The sequence below is a fragment of the Cornus florida genome, unplaced genomic scaffold (genome assembly GCF_030987335.1).
Source record: "Cornus florida cultivar Cherokee Brave unplaced genomic scaffold, ASM3098733v1 CherokeeBrave_3.0.0_Hap2_Chr04, whole genome shotgun sequence".
Taxonomy (NCBI): domain Eukaryota; kingdom Viridiplantae; phylum Streptophyta; class Magnoliopsida; order Cornales; family Cornaceae; genus Cornus; species Cornus florida.
This window is the reverse complement of record NW_026775574.1, coordinates 55,804,694-55,822,591: the sequence shown is the minus strand read 5'-3', so window position 1 is coordinate 55,822,591 and position 17,898 is coordinate 55,804,694. Positions and strand designations below refer to the sequence as shown.

The 17,898-nt window shown below is 30.8% G+C and overlaps 1 protein-coding gene across 1 annotated transcript in view; it reads right to left on the bottom strand.

The window, feature by feature from the left end:
* Positions 1-1,560: 1,560 nt before the first annotated feature.
* The window catches only part of LOC132304984 (uncharacterized), a 79,849-nt gene continuing 63,511 nt past the window's right edge, over positions 1,561-17,898 (bottom strand). Inside the window, exons 3-9 of the mRNA XM_059802678.1 lie at positions 14,219-14,286; positions 11,457-14,126; positions 7,718-8,416; positions 4,772-5,169; positions 2,987-3,627; positions 2,754-2,855; positions 1,561-1,878 (exon numbers count right to left, since the gene is read on the bottom strand). Coding sequence (XP_059658661.1) covers positions 2,761-2,855; positions 2,987-3,627; positions 4,772-5,169; positions 7,718-8,416; positions 11,457-13,415 — 3,792 coding nt within the window. The 5' untranslated portion in view covers positions 13,416-14,126; positions 14,219-14,286 and the 3' untranslated portion in view covers positions 1,561-1,878; positions 2,754-2,760. The remainder of the gene's footprint in view (positions 1,879-2,753; positions 2,856-2,986; positions 3,628-4,771; positions 5,170-7,717; positions 8,417-11,456; positions 14,127-14,218; positions 14,287-17,898) is intronic.

Here is a 17,898-nt window from a genome sequence, read left to right as displayed (position 1 = left end):
TGCTGTGCTATGTTTCTTGACCTCAGGTTTAACTTTCAATTTGAATGCTTCTGTTTTATGCTTGTTTTTAGTTTTTGAAATGAATGGATATACCTTGCATACTTGAAGGGCAATGTAGCTTGGATTAAGCTATCGAGATTATGAATATAAAAATGGATTTTAAATATCACTATTTAGCAGGCAGGTTCTGTAAAGATCCCGATAAATCTAATTGGTTTGTGTTGCATTGTCTATTCAGCTTTCTTATTTGTTGTCATAGGCTTTTGTGTATTGAACCTTGCTACCCTATCAGTGCCATGATAATACCTTCATTTGTATATTTGTGCTTATATATATACATATTTATATTGATTACTGTAGTATGTTTGTTTTTGCTTTAATTTATTTTTTTGGGTAAATTGTTTTTGATTTTATAGAACTACTCTTATAATTTGAGTAATAGGGAACATGAATAAATGATGAAGAAGTTTTACATAATTATGGGTGGTACCCTCTATGCACAAATGCATTGATAAGGGGGCAAGAGTTTCCTTCACCAAGATGATGCTTAACATGTGAATTCAAATCTGGTGAAAAAGAATATATAAAGAGCGGATGTGAGTTATTTGTCATGAAAAAAAAGGCATTTTTTCCTTGAACAAAATAATTTTTAACTTTTTATTTTAATTATATATATATATATATATATCTGGACATACGGAAATGATCTCTTGCTCAACGGTGAGCAAGAAATTTGTCCACATAGATGGATATGTATTTGCATCTGAGTGCTTCCTTTTAGGAAAATTGTTTCAAGTATTTCTATTATCCCTTTCTAGGATGGTTTCTCTCTCCCTCCCTGCCTATTAAAATACTATCCATGCACATTTTCTAATATAGAGTACTTAAAGTTGTACATTTAAAATTATATGGGTGAATTATCCTGACCTCCTCACGTTTCCATCCTCAGACGAAAACCTTTTGAAAAACCAATCTTCCCGGTTAAAATTACTGAAATAACCGTGCAAATGTTTGTAATGACTTGTACTCCCATCACTAAAGCGAGTTACTGATAGTTGGAAATTCTTTAAAGTCCTTGCACATCCTTAGGTGACCTAACACATTAAAACTCAATGTTAGATGGATATTCCAAAACAAATTAATTGACCTCTTTCCATAGTCGTCAGTTGCATTTCTCTCCGGTTGAAAAATCTGAGGGCGACAGATAACATACATATACATCCATCATTTTCAGTGAGTGGAGTCTTATTTTTGACTTGTTTGGTGTCTTCGAATTGACGCTTGGAGAGGGTGTTTCGTGTGATCCCACGCTCTTGATTTTTGGAGGGTGGCACCCTTCTGTGTTTGTTGTGCATTTGGCAAAAGCGGAACAAAAGAACCTTTGATGGGGGAAGCGGAACAGGTTTTGTTGGACACTTTCTAATATATTTTTACTTTAAAAAAAAAAAGAGAAAAAAGAAGAAGAAGAAGAAGAAGAAGCATGCATCCACACAAAACACTAGAAATGGTTCAGCTGATCATGTAACACAAACATATTTCAACCATAACTTCATACCAAAATAAATAAATAAAATACACTTCAACCATAGCTAAACAATCTTCAGCAAAACACACCAACGGTATTCACACTCGAGCAGAAAAAGAATATGGGAGAAAACAAACAATAAATCATATATGAAACTTCCAATTTTGGTGTCCCCAAATAAATTGCATGTCAGCATTTGGTGCCCCTTGAATTGAAGGCCATTATGTTTTCTTGGCAGTAGCAAGAGAGAACCCAAAGGATTGGATCCGCCACCTTTTTACTTCAGTCACTTGGATGGTAACTGTAGTAAAATTACTTCCACTTCCAAATACTAGCCTGTCCAAAAATGATCACTGAAAAAAAAAAAAAAATCAATCAGATTCACCAAATATGTTAATCTAACACATATATGTTTACTCACCAATCTAGTGTGGATGTGAATACGTATGATGCATGCATTCCTTGTATGTTATTTTTTTTAAATAGTAGTTGATTAATCCAGCAACTAATTAGACACTGACTTTTTAAATTCAAACTAAAAATATATTACAAACTCAAAATTTAGACACCAAATTTGCCAACCTACTGTCCTAATAAGGTGGTAAATAATATAGTAGAAACTAGAAAAAATGTGGTTATCCATGTGGTCATTTTTTTCATAATATATGAAGTTTTTTTTTTTTTTTTTTTTTTTTTTTTTTTTTTTTTTTTTTTTTCATGACATATAAAGTTTGACACAAAGAAATGGTCAAAACATGATTCAGGTATAAAGTTTGACACAAAGAAATGGTCAAAACGTGATTCAGGTAGTAAAAATGACGTTGAAGGAATCCACCTCTTTCTGTTCGTTTAATTCAGAATTTTAAACCTCAATTCCATCCACAACCATGTGAAAAACACTAGGGGAAAAAAACAAGAAAAAAAGGAAACCTCTTAAAATGTAGTTAAATCTAAGTGACCAAAATGTCGTCTTCTTCTTATTATTATTTTTTTTCGTTAAATAGGTGATCAAATTTCTAGCACATTCTAAGGATTTTTTTATTTTTATTTATTTTCCCCTTCTTTGGTAAAGATTTGACAGCACACATTATTCGAAAAGGTTAAAAAAGTTAAGTTGAATGAAGATTTGACAGCACACATTGTCAATTTGAAATTTAAAAAATAGCAGATTCCCCACCTTTCCAAACCTGTGAGATGCAGAAAAATAAAAATTAAAAGATAGAATTACCTTAATTTTACTCATTTGCCAAAATATCTTCTTCATCATGGTTTCCAGACTCTTTTTCTTTGCCAATACTTGTTTCTTCATCATCCTTATATATCGCAATCCCTGAATTAAACAAAAGTGGATAAAACTTCATAATATTTATAATAAAAAAAATAGTTTGTCACTACTATGTAGGAAAAAGAATATATATATATAATCTCTTATCAAAGTTTCATGTCATTTCCATATTTTACACTTCCTTTCTTGAGCACGCTGCTGCACATAATTATTGAGGTCACTCACTTTTTTATCTTCATTATATAATTCTATCACCGGTGTGCTTATCTGTCCAAATGTGAATGTCTGCATTTTGTCACATTCTTCCAGCGTAACACTCTGTAGGGATGGCAATTTAAAAGCATTATTTGCCCAACAAAAACTTGTGAGGTTTGGTAGATGGTAAAGGTTCATCAACTGTAACTTGGGAAACACAATTTCATCCATGGCACCATCCTCTTCACCTTGATCTTCATTTTTAATTATTTCTTCAATCGCATCACAGCCACGAACACTCAGTTGTTCAATATTTGTGAGATTTCTTGCGATTGAGAGTGAGAATAAACATTTCAGGCTGTTGCAAGATTCAACTGTTAAAGATGTTAGGTTGTGGTAGGGGTCCAACTTGGTTATTTGAGGGGCTCCTCTTTTGATGTCTTCAAGTCCTTCAAGGCTGAAGAGAACTTGTAATGAATGACAACCCCACACCCTGAGTTCTTCAACAGCTTCAAACCTCTGTAGCAGCAGGGTAGGAATGTCTTTAAGCACTCTGCAGTTATTCAGCTGCAGCTCTCTTACTTTGCTAATGAGGCTGCTGGGACATGGCCATACAAAATATCTTCAAAGATGATGCTTCCATCTGAGAGTGTCAAATCCTCCAAGACAGGAAAAACAACCTACACAGATTATGTAGTAGTGTTTGAAGCATGTAAAATTTGATGAAAAAAAAGCAACGTACAGACAAATCAATTAAAGAAAACTTATTTTGTTATTAAATTTTCAGTTAAAAGGAGTTTCAAGTGTGATGGATGGGTTGCTGGACATGCATCCCACATGAAGCTGCTATTTGAGACAATAATGGCAAGGTAAGGTAATTTTGGATCAAAAGTTTAATACCATTGGATATATCGCAGATCACTATAATTCTTCTTAAACTATAATATTAGAAATGGTCAAATTTCAAAAGTAGTAGTATGTTAGGGGTGCATAAAATTTAATTTATTCTTAACCTTTTCGAATATAAATCATATAATATCATAATATGATATTATATTTTAAAATCATATAATATCATAATATATATTACTTAACAAATTTTTTTTTTCTTCTCAATATTGGACTTTCTTATTAAAATAAAATTCAGGTGAATTTAACAAAAAAAAACACTCAATAATATTCAAAGGATAAATATTGTCACACCTGCACTTAACATTCTCCTTTTAAAAATTTTCTTTTAATTTTTTAAATCGTGGGTTCATTCATAAATTTTTTAAATCGTGGGTTCATTCAAAAACTATGCGTCAATGCAGATATGCAATGACTTCTTTCTAATACGTAAGGCCTATTTATATATATAATACTAGTAATGGTCAAATTTCAAAAGTAGTATGTTAGGGGTGCATAAAATTTAATTTATTCTTAACCTTTTCGAATATGAATCATATCATATCATAATATATAGTAATATCATAATATTATATATATATATATATATATATATATAATTCTTTTTCCTTTATGGAAAGATTTGACCAAAAAAAAGTGCTTTGCTTTGCCAACTTCTGAAGCTAGGAATAACAAACTAACGTTGCATTGTGTTCTTCATTGTCAATTTTTAAATTTTAACTATTAAATAATAGGCATTTCTAAAACAAAACATGTTCAATTTAGGATATGGCGTACCTTTTCCGAGGATGATTGTGAGGGGGCAGTGACTCGGCAAGGAAACGTTTCCAATTTGGGACAAAAAAATATTTCCATACGTTTTAAGGATGACAAAAAAATATTTCCTCCGGTAAAAAATCCTCAGCTGGGGCAAAAACGCGAAGTCTATAGATTTCAATTGAGGGAACACAAGATTGTCCTCCGAGTCTTTTTCTATATCTGTATCTCTTGCAACCATTCCTTCCTCGGCATTTGACCCTCCTTCAACCTTAAATACCTCTTCCAAGGAGTCACACCTTAATATGCTAAGTTCTTTTAGGTTGTGGAAACTTCCAAGCAATTTTGATGGAGCAACACTTACCAGTTCAACACAAGAAGACACTTTCAACACCCTTAGTTTACAAATAGCATCTGTTGGAACCGTGTCGTCCCATATCTCCTTCACATTGTTTTCACGTCCTTTATACTCGAAGCTCTCCAAACAAGGGAACTTGACCTGCAAAACATCAATCTTCTAACCTTATTAATAAAAGAATAAAGAAAAAAGGGAAAGCAAGAGAAAACTCTCTATTAACATTCAAGTCTTCATTTCTCTATGACCACTTCATCTATACGAATATAGTATTACCATTTCATGCAAATACAAGCATGTTTGTATTTAAATGGGTCTCACATACCACATACCAATATTTAATTAGTTGGTAAACAGTTTATTCAATTTTGTAGATTACTTAATGTTGTCTCCATATATAAAATTGTTTGAATCTCTCCAGGAAAAAAATAATAAATAAATAAAATAAAATAAAATAAAATAAGAAAGAATCAAATTTACGCAGTCTATGTTCGCTCATTTGAAGGAATCCTAGTAATAACCAAAAGCAAGAAAACAATTAATATATGAAGAGCTATATTTAAACACCATGAATCTAGCAAAATGAACAAAAGAACCAAAGCCCAAGAGGCAAAATGAAACCCAGCGGAAAGATGTATATTCACATGGTTTTCTTCCTTCAAAATGGAGCAACTGAAATTTCATAAACTCTTTACGTAGTGTATGTGCGCACATTTGAAGGAATCCTAGTGATAACCAAAAGCAAGAAAACAAAATATAAAGAGCTATATTTAAACACCGTGAATCTAGCAAAATGAACAACCTGGGCATGAAGGCAGCAAATCAAAACGAACAAAAAAAACCAAAGCCCAAGAGGCAAAATGAAACCCCGCAGAAAGATGTAAATGCAAAGGCAAGAAGTGCGGGCTGAACAATTAAGAATGAGAGGTTGTAGCAAGAATCTGAGAGTTCCCAGATTTTGGTCGTGGACCCAGCTGTTGGAAAATGGGTCTATGCGGAAGCTTTTAAAAATCGTTTATGGTCCTATATTCAGCTATTAAAATTTTTATTCATTTCTATAAATGGTTTAGGGTTATGGGCTTTCTTGGGCTTCTGTTACTAAGAAGACCTTTAAATTCTTTAATTTAACAATTAATTAATACGTTTAATTTTTCATTCAAGTTTTCAATTCCAAGTTGAATTTGTATGCAATAAAGATTAATATTAAATGATTTAATTCAAAATAGTCCTGTAAGTAAGTGAAAAGAATAGACACCGATAAAGTTTAATTCACATTGCCACTTTTGTCATTTGTCTACTAGTAAAACGATGCATACTTTTAGGTGAGTAAAATTTAATTTAAAAATTAATATTCAACGAAGTAAGAAAATAATTATTTTTTGAAATAGTAATTAAAATTTAATTCTTTAAATTAATCACACTGATATATTTATTAATAATCAATGAATATAAATTGTCACAATATATTTTCAAACTCCTAAAATAATATCAAAATCAAGACTATTTTTTATTTCAATTCACTAATATTTATTTTTGTAATGAATAATATTCAACAAATAAATGAAACTCTTTTTAAAAAATAAAATAATAAAGAGGTTATTTGAGTTTTATAGAAACTCTTCTAAGAAAATATAAAACTCATAATAAACAGGTAATTTGAGTCTTTTGTTTAAGATTTATTGAAAAATTTATTTTGTGATTGACCAACTTATATATTTGTCATATATATGTGTATATGTATATCTACCATAAATGTGGCCTAAATTTTTATAAATACTTCTTCTTCTTTTTTCTTAGATTAAAAAAAAAAGAAAAAAAGAAAAAGAAAAAGTACTCACAAAGAAATCATGTTTTGATGGTTTTAGTTCATTAAAAGAATTCTCCAAGCAACATAACTTCACTAAACATAAAAATAGAAAGTTCAAACATCAAAATGATATAAGCCTGATAATTAAGGAGGCATTCTATATTTGTGTTTAATTGACATTCAAAATAAGAATAATTTTTTAATTATGTACTTGATTAAAAATATCAGGGCAAATTAAGTTTTTAAAGATAAATGTATCTAGACCATAAAATTTCTTATTAAAAAAAACAATACTTTGATCCTCACGGGGCGTATACCATCTCAGCACATAGGTAATAAAGTCTTGTTATGACACAACATATTTGACTGTTAATAAAAATAAAAATAATGAAAGTCATGTGGGCCCATTTAATTTTTGGATAACATTATTCTATTTTATTTTTATTAATCATGATGTGTCATAACAACCACATATGTAATAGTGAAGGTGTAGGCCTTCACCGATTGAGTATTATCATGTAAGAGGAGCCGCATGCAGAAAGGGCTAATACTTAAAGCCCATGCACTTCAAGTCAAAATAAATTCAAGGATATGGATTTCGATAAATTGTTTTGGTTTACGGGTTTTGTGATTGGGGTTGCCCATTAGAGCCCAACTGCAAATATTATTCCACAGAAATCTCCAAGAAAAAAACAAAACGCTTGTTTTTATCTCAATAAACTTGCATGGTACATGGAAACTGAAAAATGATAATAAAACAATAGCACAAATTCTATATATTAAGAAATAAATTTATGCACAAAAGAACTGACTGAGCTAAAAAGAAGGAAAAATGAAAAATGTGAATGATGCATATATGTTAAATTGGAGTTAGAAAATACGTACCTTGTAATTGAAAAGGGATTGTAGTTGGGGAATACTGTCATCCTTCACTGTTTCTTTCTTGGGTCCACAGAAACTTTTGAGATTTGGTAACTTTATAAGATACATTTTCTTTAATTGAGGGAAAACAATGATCTCCTCATCCACTACCTCATCTTTCCCTTCTCCTGTTTCAATTGCAATTATCTCTTCTATATCCTCACAGTCTATTACTATCAAATCTTGTAGCTGCCCAAGATCTCTTGCTATAGATGATGAGAATACATTTCTCAAACTATGACAGTCGCTAATGTTAAGAGATGTTAGGTTTGAATAGGCACCAATGTTAGGTCTGTGATCAGAATGCTCCTTTCTGTTCAAACCCAGGAGCATCAGCTTAGGTAGTGACTCAAGAATCATTGATTTTAACTGAGGTAGTTCCATTGATGTTGCAGACCCATTTTCAATAGTAAGCACTTCGACTGCTGACACCACCGACTCACACCCTTTAATTTCGACCGTTTCCAAATTCTGTAACCTTGGAATCAAATTGGAGGGTATCACATTCACCAGTTTCTGACATCTTTCTATCTCTATCTCCCTCAGCTGCTGGAAGGATGATTCTTCTTTTGCTTCCGAAGCTAGGAATAATTGGTTATCCCATATCCATGTAATGCTTTCCAATTCGCTTATCTTTAGTTCCTCCAATGCAGGGAATGAAACCTACAAAATTCATCAATCATCATATTATGATCAAAAGATTTGCATCATATCAATAAACCCCAGCTCTTTACTTGACTAGTGCTGCTCGTAAATTTTACAAACAAGCTTCCTTCGCCTTCACTATTACAAGTGTTATATGGCAAACGTGTATGTATATATATATATATATCACATCTTGAGTGTGGGAAAAGTAAATGTATATCTTTCATAATTGTGCTCTAGATTTTTATAAATACTTTTTTTTTTTTTTTTTCTTCGATAGAAAAAAAGTACTCAAGAAAAGAATTATGTTGTGATACTTTTTTCTGTTAAAAGAATACTTCAAGTAACATAACTTCATCCAAGCATATAAAGAGAAAGTTAAAAAATAAGAAAGACATATACCTGATAATCAAGTTTTCTTTGTGTGATCAAATATCAGCTTTAAAGCCCAATCACAAAGTAGATTTTTATAAATTGTTTAGGCTTCTTTATTGGGCTTCTATTAGTTCTATTACATAATATTGGGACTGCCTATTTGGCAGGTTACTTAATGTTTTGGGCCAAGCGCCTCCGTTAGGCTGGGTTTTGACCCATTACAACCCAACTGCAAATGTTAGTCCATATATAAAATTGCTTGAATCTCCCTAGAAAAAAGAAAAGAAAAAAAAGAAAAAGAAAAAAAAGAGCTTGTTTTTATCCAAACTTGCTGGTTTCATAGGAACTAAAATAGAATATTATCATACTTGATAATAACAGCTTTATTAAAGAATGAGTGTAATTATTTTTATAAAAAATAAGGACATAAATGACTTAATTTGGTATTCATTAAAAATACTTTAAATGGTTTCCAAACACAACTAAATGCAATTTTTCTTAATAAAGGCGCGTTTTAAAAGGGTGGGCTAAACGGGCTTGGAATTAAAAGCGCGTTTTTAAAGGGTGGGCTAAATGGGCTCGAAATTTAACCGCACCAATTTATATTATATTCGACTAGATGAAATTGGAGACTTGAAATTGGTAAAATTGAAAGGAAAAAAAAAATATAGTTAATAAATTACAAAAAAATAAATTAAGATTTCCTCAAAGCTAAATATAATGGGTAAAACAAATTGAGAAAATATTACCATCTAAAAGGAGCCGCATGCAAAAATAGCTAATTTTATTGAGTGGACATAAACTTGACAATAGTGTGCTTCATGGTCTAAGAGGAGCTTCCCGCTAATATTATCAGCCTTAAAGACCATGTACTTGGGATCAAATTTTATTTATTTATTATTTAAATATTCCTACAAGTAAGTGAAAATAATAGTACTCCATATTTCATTTAGCATTAATTGCAAAACAGTTCTTGACGAATTTATATACGTGTATGTATATTCTTCTACAATTTATAAATGTGGTCTACATTTTCATAAGTTATTGAGACGATGTCTCTTGAACTAATTATAATTGTAGCTCTAGGAGGACTTATTAATCCAATGCTTCCCAACTATCAACATATATATATATATATATATGTGTGTGTGAAAATTATGTCTACAACTTGACTTAATCACATGGTTTTCTTCCTTCAAAATGGAGCAACTGAAATTTCATAAACTGTTTACGTAGTGTATGTGCGCTCATTTGAAGGAATCCTAGTAATAACCAAAAGCAAGAAAACAAAATATAAATTTCAGTTGAATTATCCATTCATTTAAAATAATAATAATAATAATAATAATAATAATAATGGAGCATGTTGAATTATCCATTCATTTAAAATTAGCATATGTAATTATTGTAATAATATAATTGCACGCTTAAAAGATAAGCTCTTTAATTTTAATTTTAATTTTTTCTATGCTAATCTTTATAATTTTTAAATCACAGTATCTCACCAATAAAGTGGGTGAGATTTCACATTGCCACTTTTGCCATGTGCCCTTTTTCTACTAACTAGTAAAACAATAAGTGCATTGTAGGTGAGTAAAATTTAATTTAAAATTAATATTCAACAAAGTAAGTAAATAATTATTTTTTGAAATAGTAGTTAAAATTTAATTCTTTAAAATAATCACACTGATATACTTATTAATGATCAATGAATATAACTTGTCGCAATATATTTTCAAACTCCTAAAACAATATCAAAATCAAGACTATTTTTTATTACAATTCACTAATATTTATTTTTCCAATGAATAATATTCAACAAATAAATGAAACTCTTTTTAAAAAATAAAATAATAAATAGGTTATTTGAGTTTTATAGAAACTCTTATAAGAAAATATAAAACTCATAATAAACAGGTAATTTGAGTTTTATAGAAATTGTTCTAAACAACTTATAATATAAGTTGTATAGAAATTTCTGTTAGATTTCTATAGAAATCCTTTAAAAATCTTTTTTATATTAATTAATAAATTTTTTTTATGTTAATTAATAAATATTTTTTATATAAATAAATAAATACTGAAATAGTGAAACTGTACTTTTAATATTAGTATGATAATTTGTGTTAGAGTTTTATATAAACTCTTTTATATTAATTAATAAATATGTAATTTGAGTTTTTTATTTTATATTTTATATTAATTAAAAATAAAAATAAAAACTCATAATATATAGAGAATTTATGTTAGAGTTCTATAGAAATTCTTTTAAAACTTTTTTTATATTAATTAATTAATTAATATTTTTTATATTAATAAATGAAATTCTGAAATACTAAAACTCTTTTTACTTCGAATAATAAAATAGTATAGATATAGATATAGATACAAATATAAATATAGATATTAATATTGATATTGACATTGATATAGATATATATATAGATAGATTGTTTAGACATTCACATGGTATTGTATTATATAAGCAATGATAGTGATTCCAAACACACCAATGGTGCCCCAAGGCCCAAACTTTTGATGCTGGAGGGTGAAAAATTCAGAGAATGAGAAGTGAGACTCCAAAGGCATATACCAGTTTTTGAAATAGGCTAATTAATTATGTACAAGAAGTATACTTCCAAGTGGTATATGAATAAAATATGTTTTGAGCAAAAGAGCATACCTTTTCATTAAAGAAAGCTTGTGCAAGGTCGGAAGTATTGCAATCCGTGCTTGACGTTTTCTTCCTATTGGTGCAGCATATGCTTACGAGGTTTGGTAGTCTGTACAACTCCATTTTCTTTAATTGATGAAAAGTAACATTATTCATTACTTCCTCATCATCATCTAGAATTATTTCTTCCATGATTTCGCATCCCCGTATTCGTAATTCTTGGAGTTGTGGAAGAGCTCTTGCCATGGATGCGTTGAAGAGAAATTTCATTCCACAACGTGTAATACCTAACACACTTAATCTGTTGAAAGCACCGTGACTTTGAAAATTCCATTTTGGACTGCCAAGTAGATGTTCCATGTCACTAGAGTCCTCGATTCTAAGATATTTCAAATCCAGAAACCCTTTTCCATCTCCACATTGAAGCACATTCTTTAAACCTTCCACATTCTGTAAAAAAAGTGCTTCCGCATTCTCAATCAAAATATTGAACTCCTTCCTTATACTAATATCATCAAGTTTCAACATCCGTGCTCCTAAGTCTTCTTCATCATACCCAAAACCCTTAGTCCTCCCAACTGATATTTTGAATCTGTTCAAGGACTTAAAGCAGAGCTCATTGGGCAGTAGCATGCCATCTCCTATGTGAATTTGTAAAGTGGTTAAGCCTTTCAGTGAATTAAGTTCATCAAGCCTTGCATTCCCTTCAAACCCCCATTCCCCAAAATCATGTGGAATGTACAGTTCCTCAATTTTAAATAGACTTTCTATGACACCCGATGGAACGATCTTAAGCTGTCTACAGCGGCTCAAATCCAACCACTGCAAGTTAGTCAACTGTCCTACCTCCACAGCTACCTCTTTCAGATCATAATCATTAATGCTTAGTATCTCAAGATTTCTTAGTTCCTTGAGAAAAGCCAAGTTCACCTGCTCACAATCATAGAGACGCAACATCCGAAGGTTAACCAGATTTAGAGGTGATGATGGCAGCTTCACGCAACACAAATCTAAAACTTCAAGTTTTTTCATTCCTTTAAAAAAACTGTCTGGAACTTGTGGTTTACGGTCCTCGTCGCATTCCAATACCAAGGTGCGTAGTTTTGAACATTCTATCTCACTCGGAAGCTCATAAATATTTTGGGATATCAATGAGATTACCCGGCGGGATTTGTACTCATCTCCATCCGGCCACTTTGAGACACCTGTTTTTGCTAGAAATCCCTTTTCTTTTGATGCAATTGAGATGGCAACAGCTCGAATGGCGTCGTGCATTTTAACGAAGTACTTGTTTTTACCATCTAATAACAAATGTGATTCCTTCAGGATATCGACCAGCACAAGTGTTGTATCTCTTGCTTTTTTTATTGTTTCCAAATTGCCCTCGAGAAACCTCGTTCCCACTCCATACATCAACAAGTCATCAATGGGAATCTCAGCATCCTCTGAAAACAAAGAACAATACAAAAGGCATGAGTATAACATATCATCTCTCTGCTTTAGATACTCGAAGCTCCACTTTATGCGTGAAAACAATTTTTTGTTCACTCCATCGATTTTCTCTCCCTTGCAATTTTTCAATTGTCCAAGTGCAACATCCCACCTATACTTTCGTTTCTGATTCTTCAGTGCTGCACCAACGACAAGTATTGCCAAGGGCAAACCATAACACTTTCTACACACTTCTCTAGCAACAGATTCAATTTCATTAGTTAATTCAATAACATATCCCACTGCTTTCTGAAACAGGCCCCACGATTCATTTTCGGTTAGAAGTTCAATTTTGAAGTCTTTTTGAACCCCCATATTATTCCACACACCTTTTTCCCGAGAGGTGAACAAGACTTTGCAACCCTTCATATGTTTATCGCTCGGTGGGATTCCTATTTGGTCCAACGTTGTATTATCATTCCAAATATCATCTATTATTACAAGGAATTTTTTCCCACAGCTTCTCCTTTCTGCCATCTTTGGTATCTGTTTCGAATTTCAACTTTAAACACCCTCCAATTTCTTTTTGAATTTTTTCTAATTCTGGATTTTGGGAGAAGACTGCCATAGCGACCTCATCAAAAAGATTCTCTGTTTTAGCTTGTTTGGCAATTTCTAGTGCCATTCTCGTCTTTCCAGTGCCAGGCATTCCGTGTATCCCAATTGTATAAATCTTATCATCTTTCAACACCTCGATGATCTGTTTATGAACCGATCCTCTCGATTCGAAGAGCTCAAAAGGTGTGGTAGCTGTGTACCAGCAAGGAGGGCATCCAACTGCACAACGAAACAGCTGGCCGCCAGCAACTAGTAGCTGAGAAAGATCTGGCAACAACTTCTTACCATCCTTACTAAGCCGATACATAGAACAAACATGGAAACATGACTTGCTGTCTACCAATAATTTTTGCACGTCGTCCTCCATTTTTTTGGCTTTTGTTAGCCAATCCGAAACAGCTCCATTGTTCTCCGCAGTAGTGGCTATTCCTTGGATCTTCTGTTTCACGCCTCTAAGATCCTCCACTTTAGCATCAAGACTCTCCAAATTTTTCTTGTAGTCCACATAACCAATTTGACGCCCCACGTATGTGAAGCAGCACCCTGTAAGTTTCTCTGCAATCTTTGTCAGGAAAGCGGAAACAATGGCAGTGGCACATTCCATTTTCAGCTCACTAGCTACCTTTTTCCCTAAATACAGAGCAAATTTCAGCGAATGACGTACAAAGAACTACAAGTGTTACTATTAAAGAAACTAAAAGAGACAACACTTGGGCATGTACCTTTAACAAGCTTAAGAGATTTGTTAGGACAGAGCTAGAGCTAGTTTACTTCCGCCAACACAGCAAGTCTGATTGTAAACAAGAGATGGCTAAAAAAGATGTTGAAAACTAAATGCAGCAAATGCATACTATGATATTCTAGACAAATTTCTAAAATAGAAGTTTTGGGGAAATTATTTAAATCAAAATTATCTTTCAAAGACTCCTATATAAAATAAAATAAATTAAAAAAAAAATGACAATTGAAAATACAGACATTTCAACAATTTTCAATGCAATTCTATCAAGGTGAATGGGCCCCTTTAATACAATTGAAGACTTAAAAGCAGCTCCAACGGGCCTCTTGTTAAAGATTTTGCCTTTTTTCTGGCGATTGGATTAGTCCAATGGAGTCTCCAAAATATGGGTCCCATTTTTTGGATCGCGAAATGGGTCGCCAAAAACGGCCACCCAATTGGCGATTGGTGACTGCCTTGTGTGAGCCCGCCTTCTTTTTAATTTTTTAATTTTTGTGGCTCAAAACACTGTATCCCAGAATAACTGTAGCCCAAAATAAATAAGAGATGGCTTAGAAAGATGTAAAAAACTGAATGCAGCAAATGCATACTATGATATTCTAGAGAAATTTCTAGAATACAAGTGTTTGGGAAATTATTTGAATTTGACTCAAATTTTTGTTGTATTGAGATGCAATTATAAACAAAGGAAATTATTTATGGGCTGGTGGGCTTTTGGAGATAAAGTGCAACAGTTGGCCTACAGTTCCTATCTCTTGTTGGGCCATCATCACAACTCGTACTTGTATATATTTGTTTCACTAGAATGCAGTAGAGAGAGCGTCCGGTGAGGTTAAATTAATGTGGCTTAATTTGTGTGTATATTGTTGGGATTTATATGCCCTAACATTGCAAATTCCTGTTTGGATTAAAGTGACTATGTTCCCGACGTTTCTGAAATATTTATGTTTTATACAATTGGTGAATTCAATGTATTATATTTCAATTTATTATAGAATTGATAGTGTCAATTTGATTACAAGAGATATTTATATATATGTATGTGATGACAATCAATGCATGATATATAAATAGTAATCATAAATTGTTCATAGTCAGTAATTATGGATGGACTCATAATTAATTAAGACTTGAACTGAATCCGCGTTAGGTTGAGATATATTGCGAGAGCCGTCGTATGCAATTGCTTCCTATCACCGTTATGGCATTTGACTCTTAAGCATGAGAAAAGTATAATCTCTTTTATTAATTAATAATTACTTTGATTTGTTTGGCGGATTCTTCGGAATCCTTAGACCGACACTTTGGGTAGTTATGTAATTAATAGTTAGATGGTTATATTTTCAATATTTGCATCATTGCTACTTGTATTTATTTTGTATTGATTATGGTTGATCACAAAGTAAATTCGAAGGCCTTCGTGTGTTTTTAGACAAAATGATTTATTATATATTTATTTATTTAAATTATTATTTTTTGTCAAACAAATGTTTTATTGTGATTGAGTCAGAAATAATCAAAGGTACCAAAATAAATATATTAATTAAGTAGTCGGATTGATGGCTTTATTTATCCGATAACTAATTATATATAGAGGGGTCAAAGTGTAATATTGACTTAGAGGTTATTTATTATTTAATTGGAGTTCAATTAATTTCTTTTAGTGGAGTAGAAATTAATTTATGAATTAATTGAATTGGGTCCATGAGCCGGGCCAATTATTAATTCATTGTAGCCAATAAAATAATAGGCCCAATGGATTCTCACTCATAGCCCAACTTGATATTGGAATCATATTAGATTTGAGACATGTAAATTAGAGATTGAGAAGGATTCGTTGTTTCCTTTTCTTTACCTTTATGTTGCCTATAAATATACATGGTCTATGTATATTTTGGGGATGATTTTTAGAAGAAGGAAAAAGGAATTTATTTTCTCTCTCTAGAAAATTAGGGTTTATGTTCTCATCTAATGGAGGCTCCCACAAGTCTAGTTTTCCAAGGTCATTCATGGAGGCTTATGAGTGATTCATAAAGGCAAAACAATTACCAAGAAGATGGAGATCCAAAGAGAAGGCATCTTGCTAAGGGATCTACAATAAGTGAGAACATTCACTTTAGAGGAAAGATTTAAAGGTTTACTCAGACCTTTGATGTAAGTATTCAATTTATTAATTGAATGATACATCATATTTTTATTTTTGCATAAAACTTGTCTCTATGTGATGAATCAAGATTTATGAATCAAAATCCCTCGAAAAGTTTTTAAAATTTACACGTTTCCCAACATATATATATATATATATATATTTTTTTTTTGTATTTTTACGACGGTTAGTAATTCATACTGGTTTAATTACTAATTAATCACACATATAGAACAATATCATGGTATACATAATTGATGGGATTCTTAACCATATATATATGTGAGAGATTTTATGATACAAATGGTCATGGACTAAAAGAGGCTAACTAGTATGCATAAAAATGTTGCAGAACTAAATGCATATACAGTGATATATATATATATATATATATATATATATTAATGCACATTTTAAAAAAGGAAGAGAGAGAAAAATAGAGGAAGGGTTCTGATCGGTTCTAATTGTAGTCGCTAGGGTAGTTTGGCAGGAAACAATTTAGGGTTAGTTTTGAATTTGTTTTTTAAAAAGTTCTTAATGTTAATATTGTTTAATAGAAATCTCTAAAAATATGATTGATCTTCAATGTTTTTTTTTTTTTTTTAAAAAAAAAAGATTAATGTCAAAACTTATACAAAATAATAGGAGCCATGTTACTTCAATTCATGGTTTAATTAGAAAGCGGGAAAATAAACAATTCATGAAAGAGGAAAAATGAATTATTATTATTATTATTATTATTATTATTTTGTAATTGAAAATTTTCAAATTTTTATTTATTTAAAATTATTTTCCTATATATAAAATATAATTAAAACAAAATATTATAAATAGTTTATTTTCTTTTTCTACAAGCATTCAATTAGAACTAATATATTTAAAGAGAAATAGTGATTTTCAAAGTTTAGTATCAATTAATAATAATAAATATCAAAAGCATATTTATTTAAGGTATTTTGGATGCTTTGAATATTGAAGTTAAAAGTAGTAGTGTATTTTCATTTTATGCACTTTTTCAAATTCAAAGTTCAATTTTTAGGGATATGGTTTTAAAAAATATCTTGTTTATGTTTAATTAAAAAAAAAAAAAAAAAAAGAAGAAGATAAATTGATCAGCATCAAAATTTCATTTATCAACACTTCCAATTCTGACATTCATCACTAGGTATTTATTTTTCAGAATCAGTTAGGTATTTGTAATGTCATGTAAATTATTTCAAAACATAAAGTAAAGTGCCTATTTTCTTTTTTTATATAACCATTCAATTAGTACTAATATATTTAAGGAGAAAGATTAATTTCAATGTTCAGTTTCAATTAATAATAGTAAATATTTGAATCATATTTAGTTAGTGTATTAAGTATATGTGGAATATTGTAGTTATTTATTCTATGGTATTTTATAATAAAATAAAAAAATCAAACTTAGGATTAAATTTCAACGTTCAATTTATATGGATGTAAAAATCACTTTTTGTTTATAATTAGATTTATGAAACATAACTAATGACAGAAAA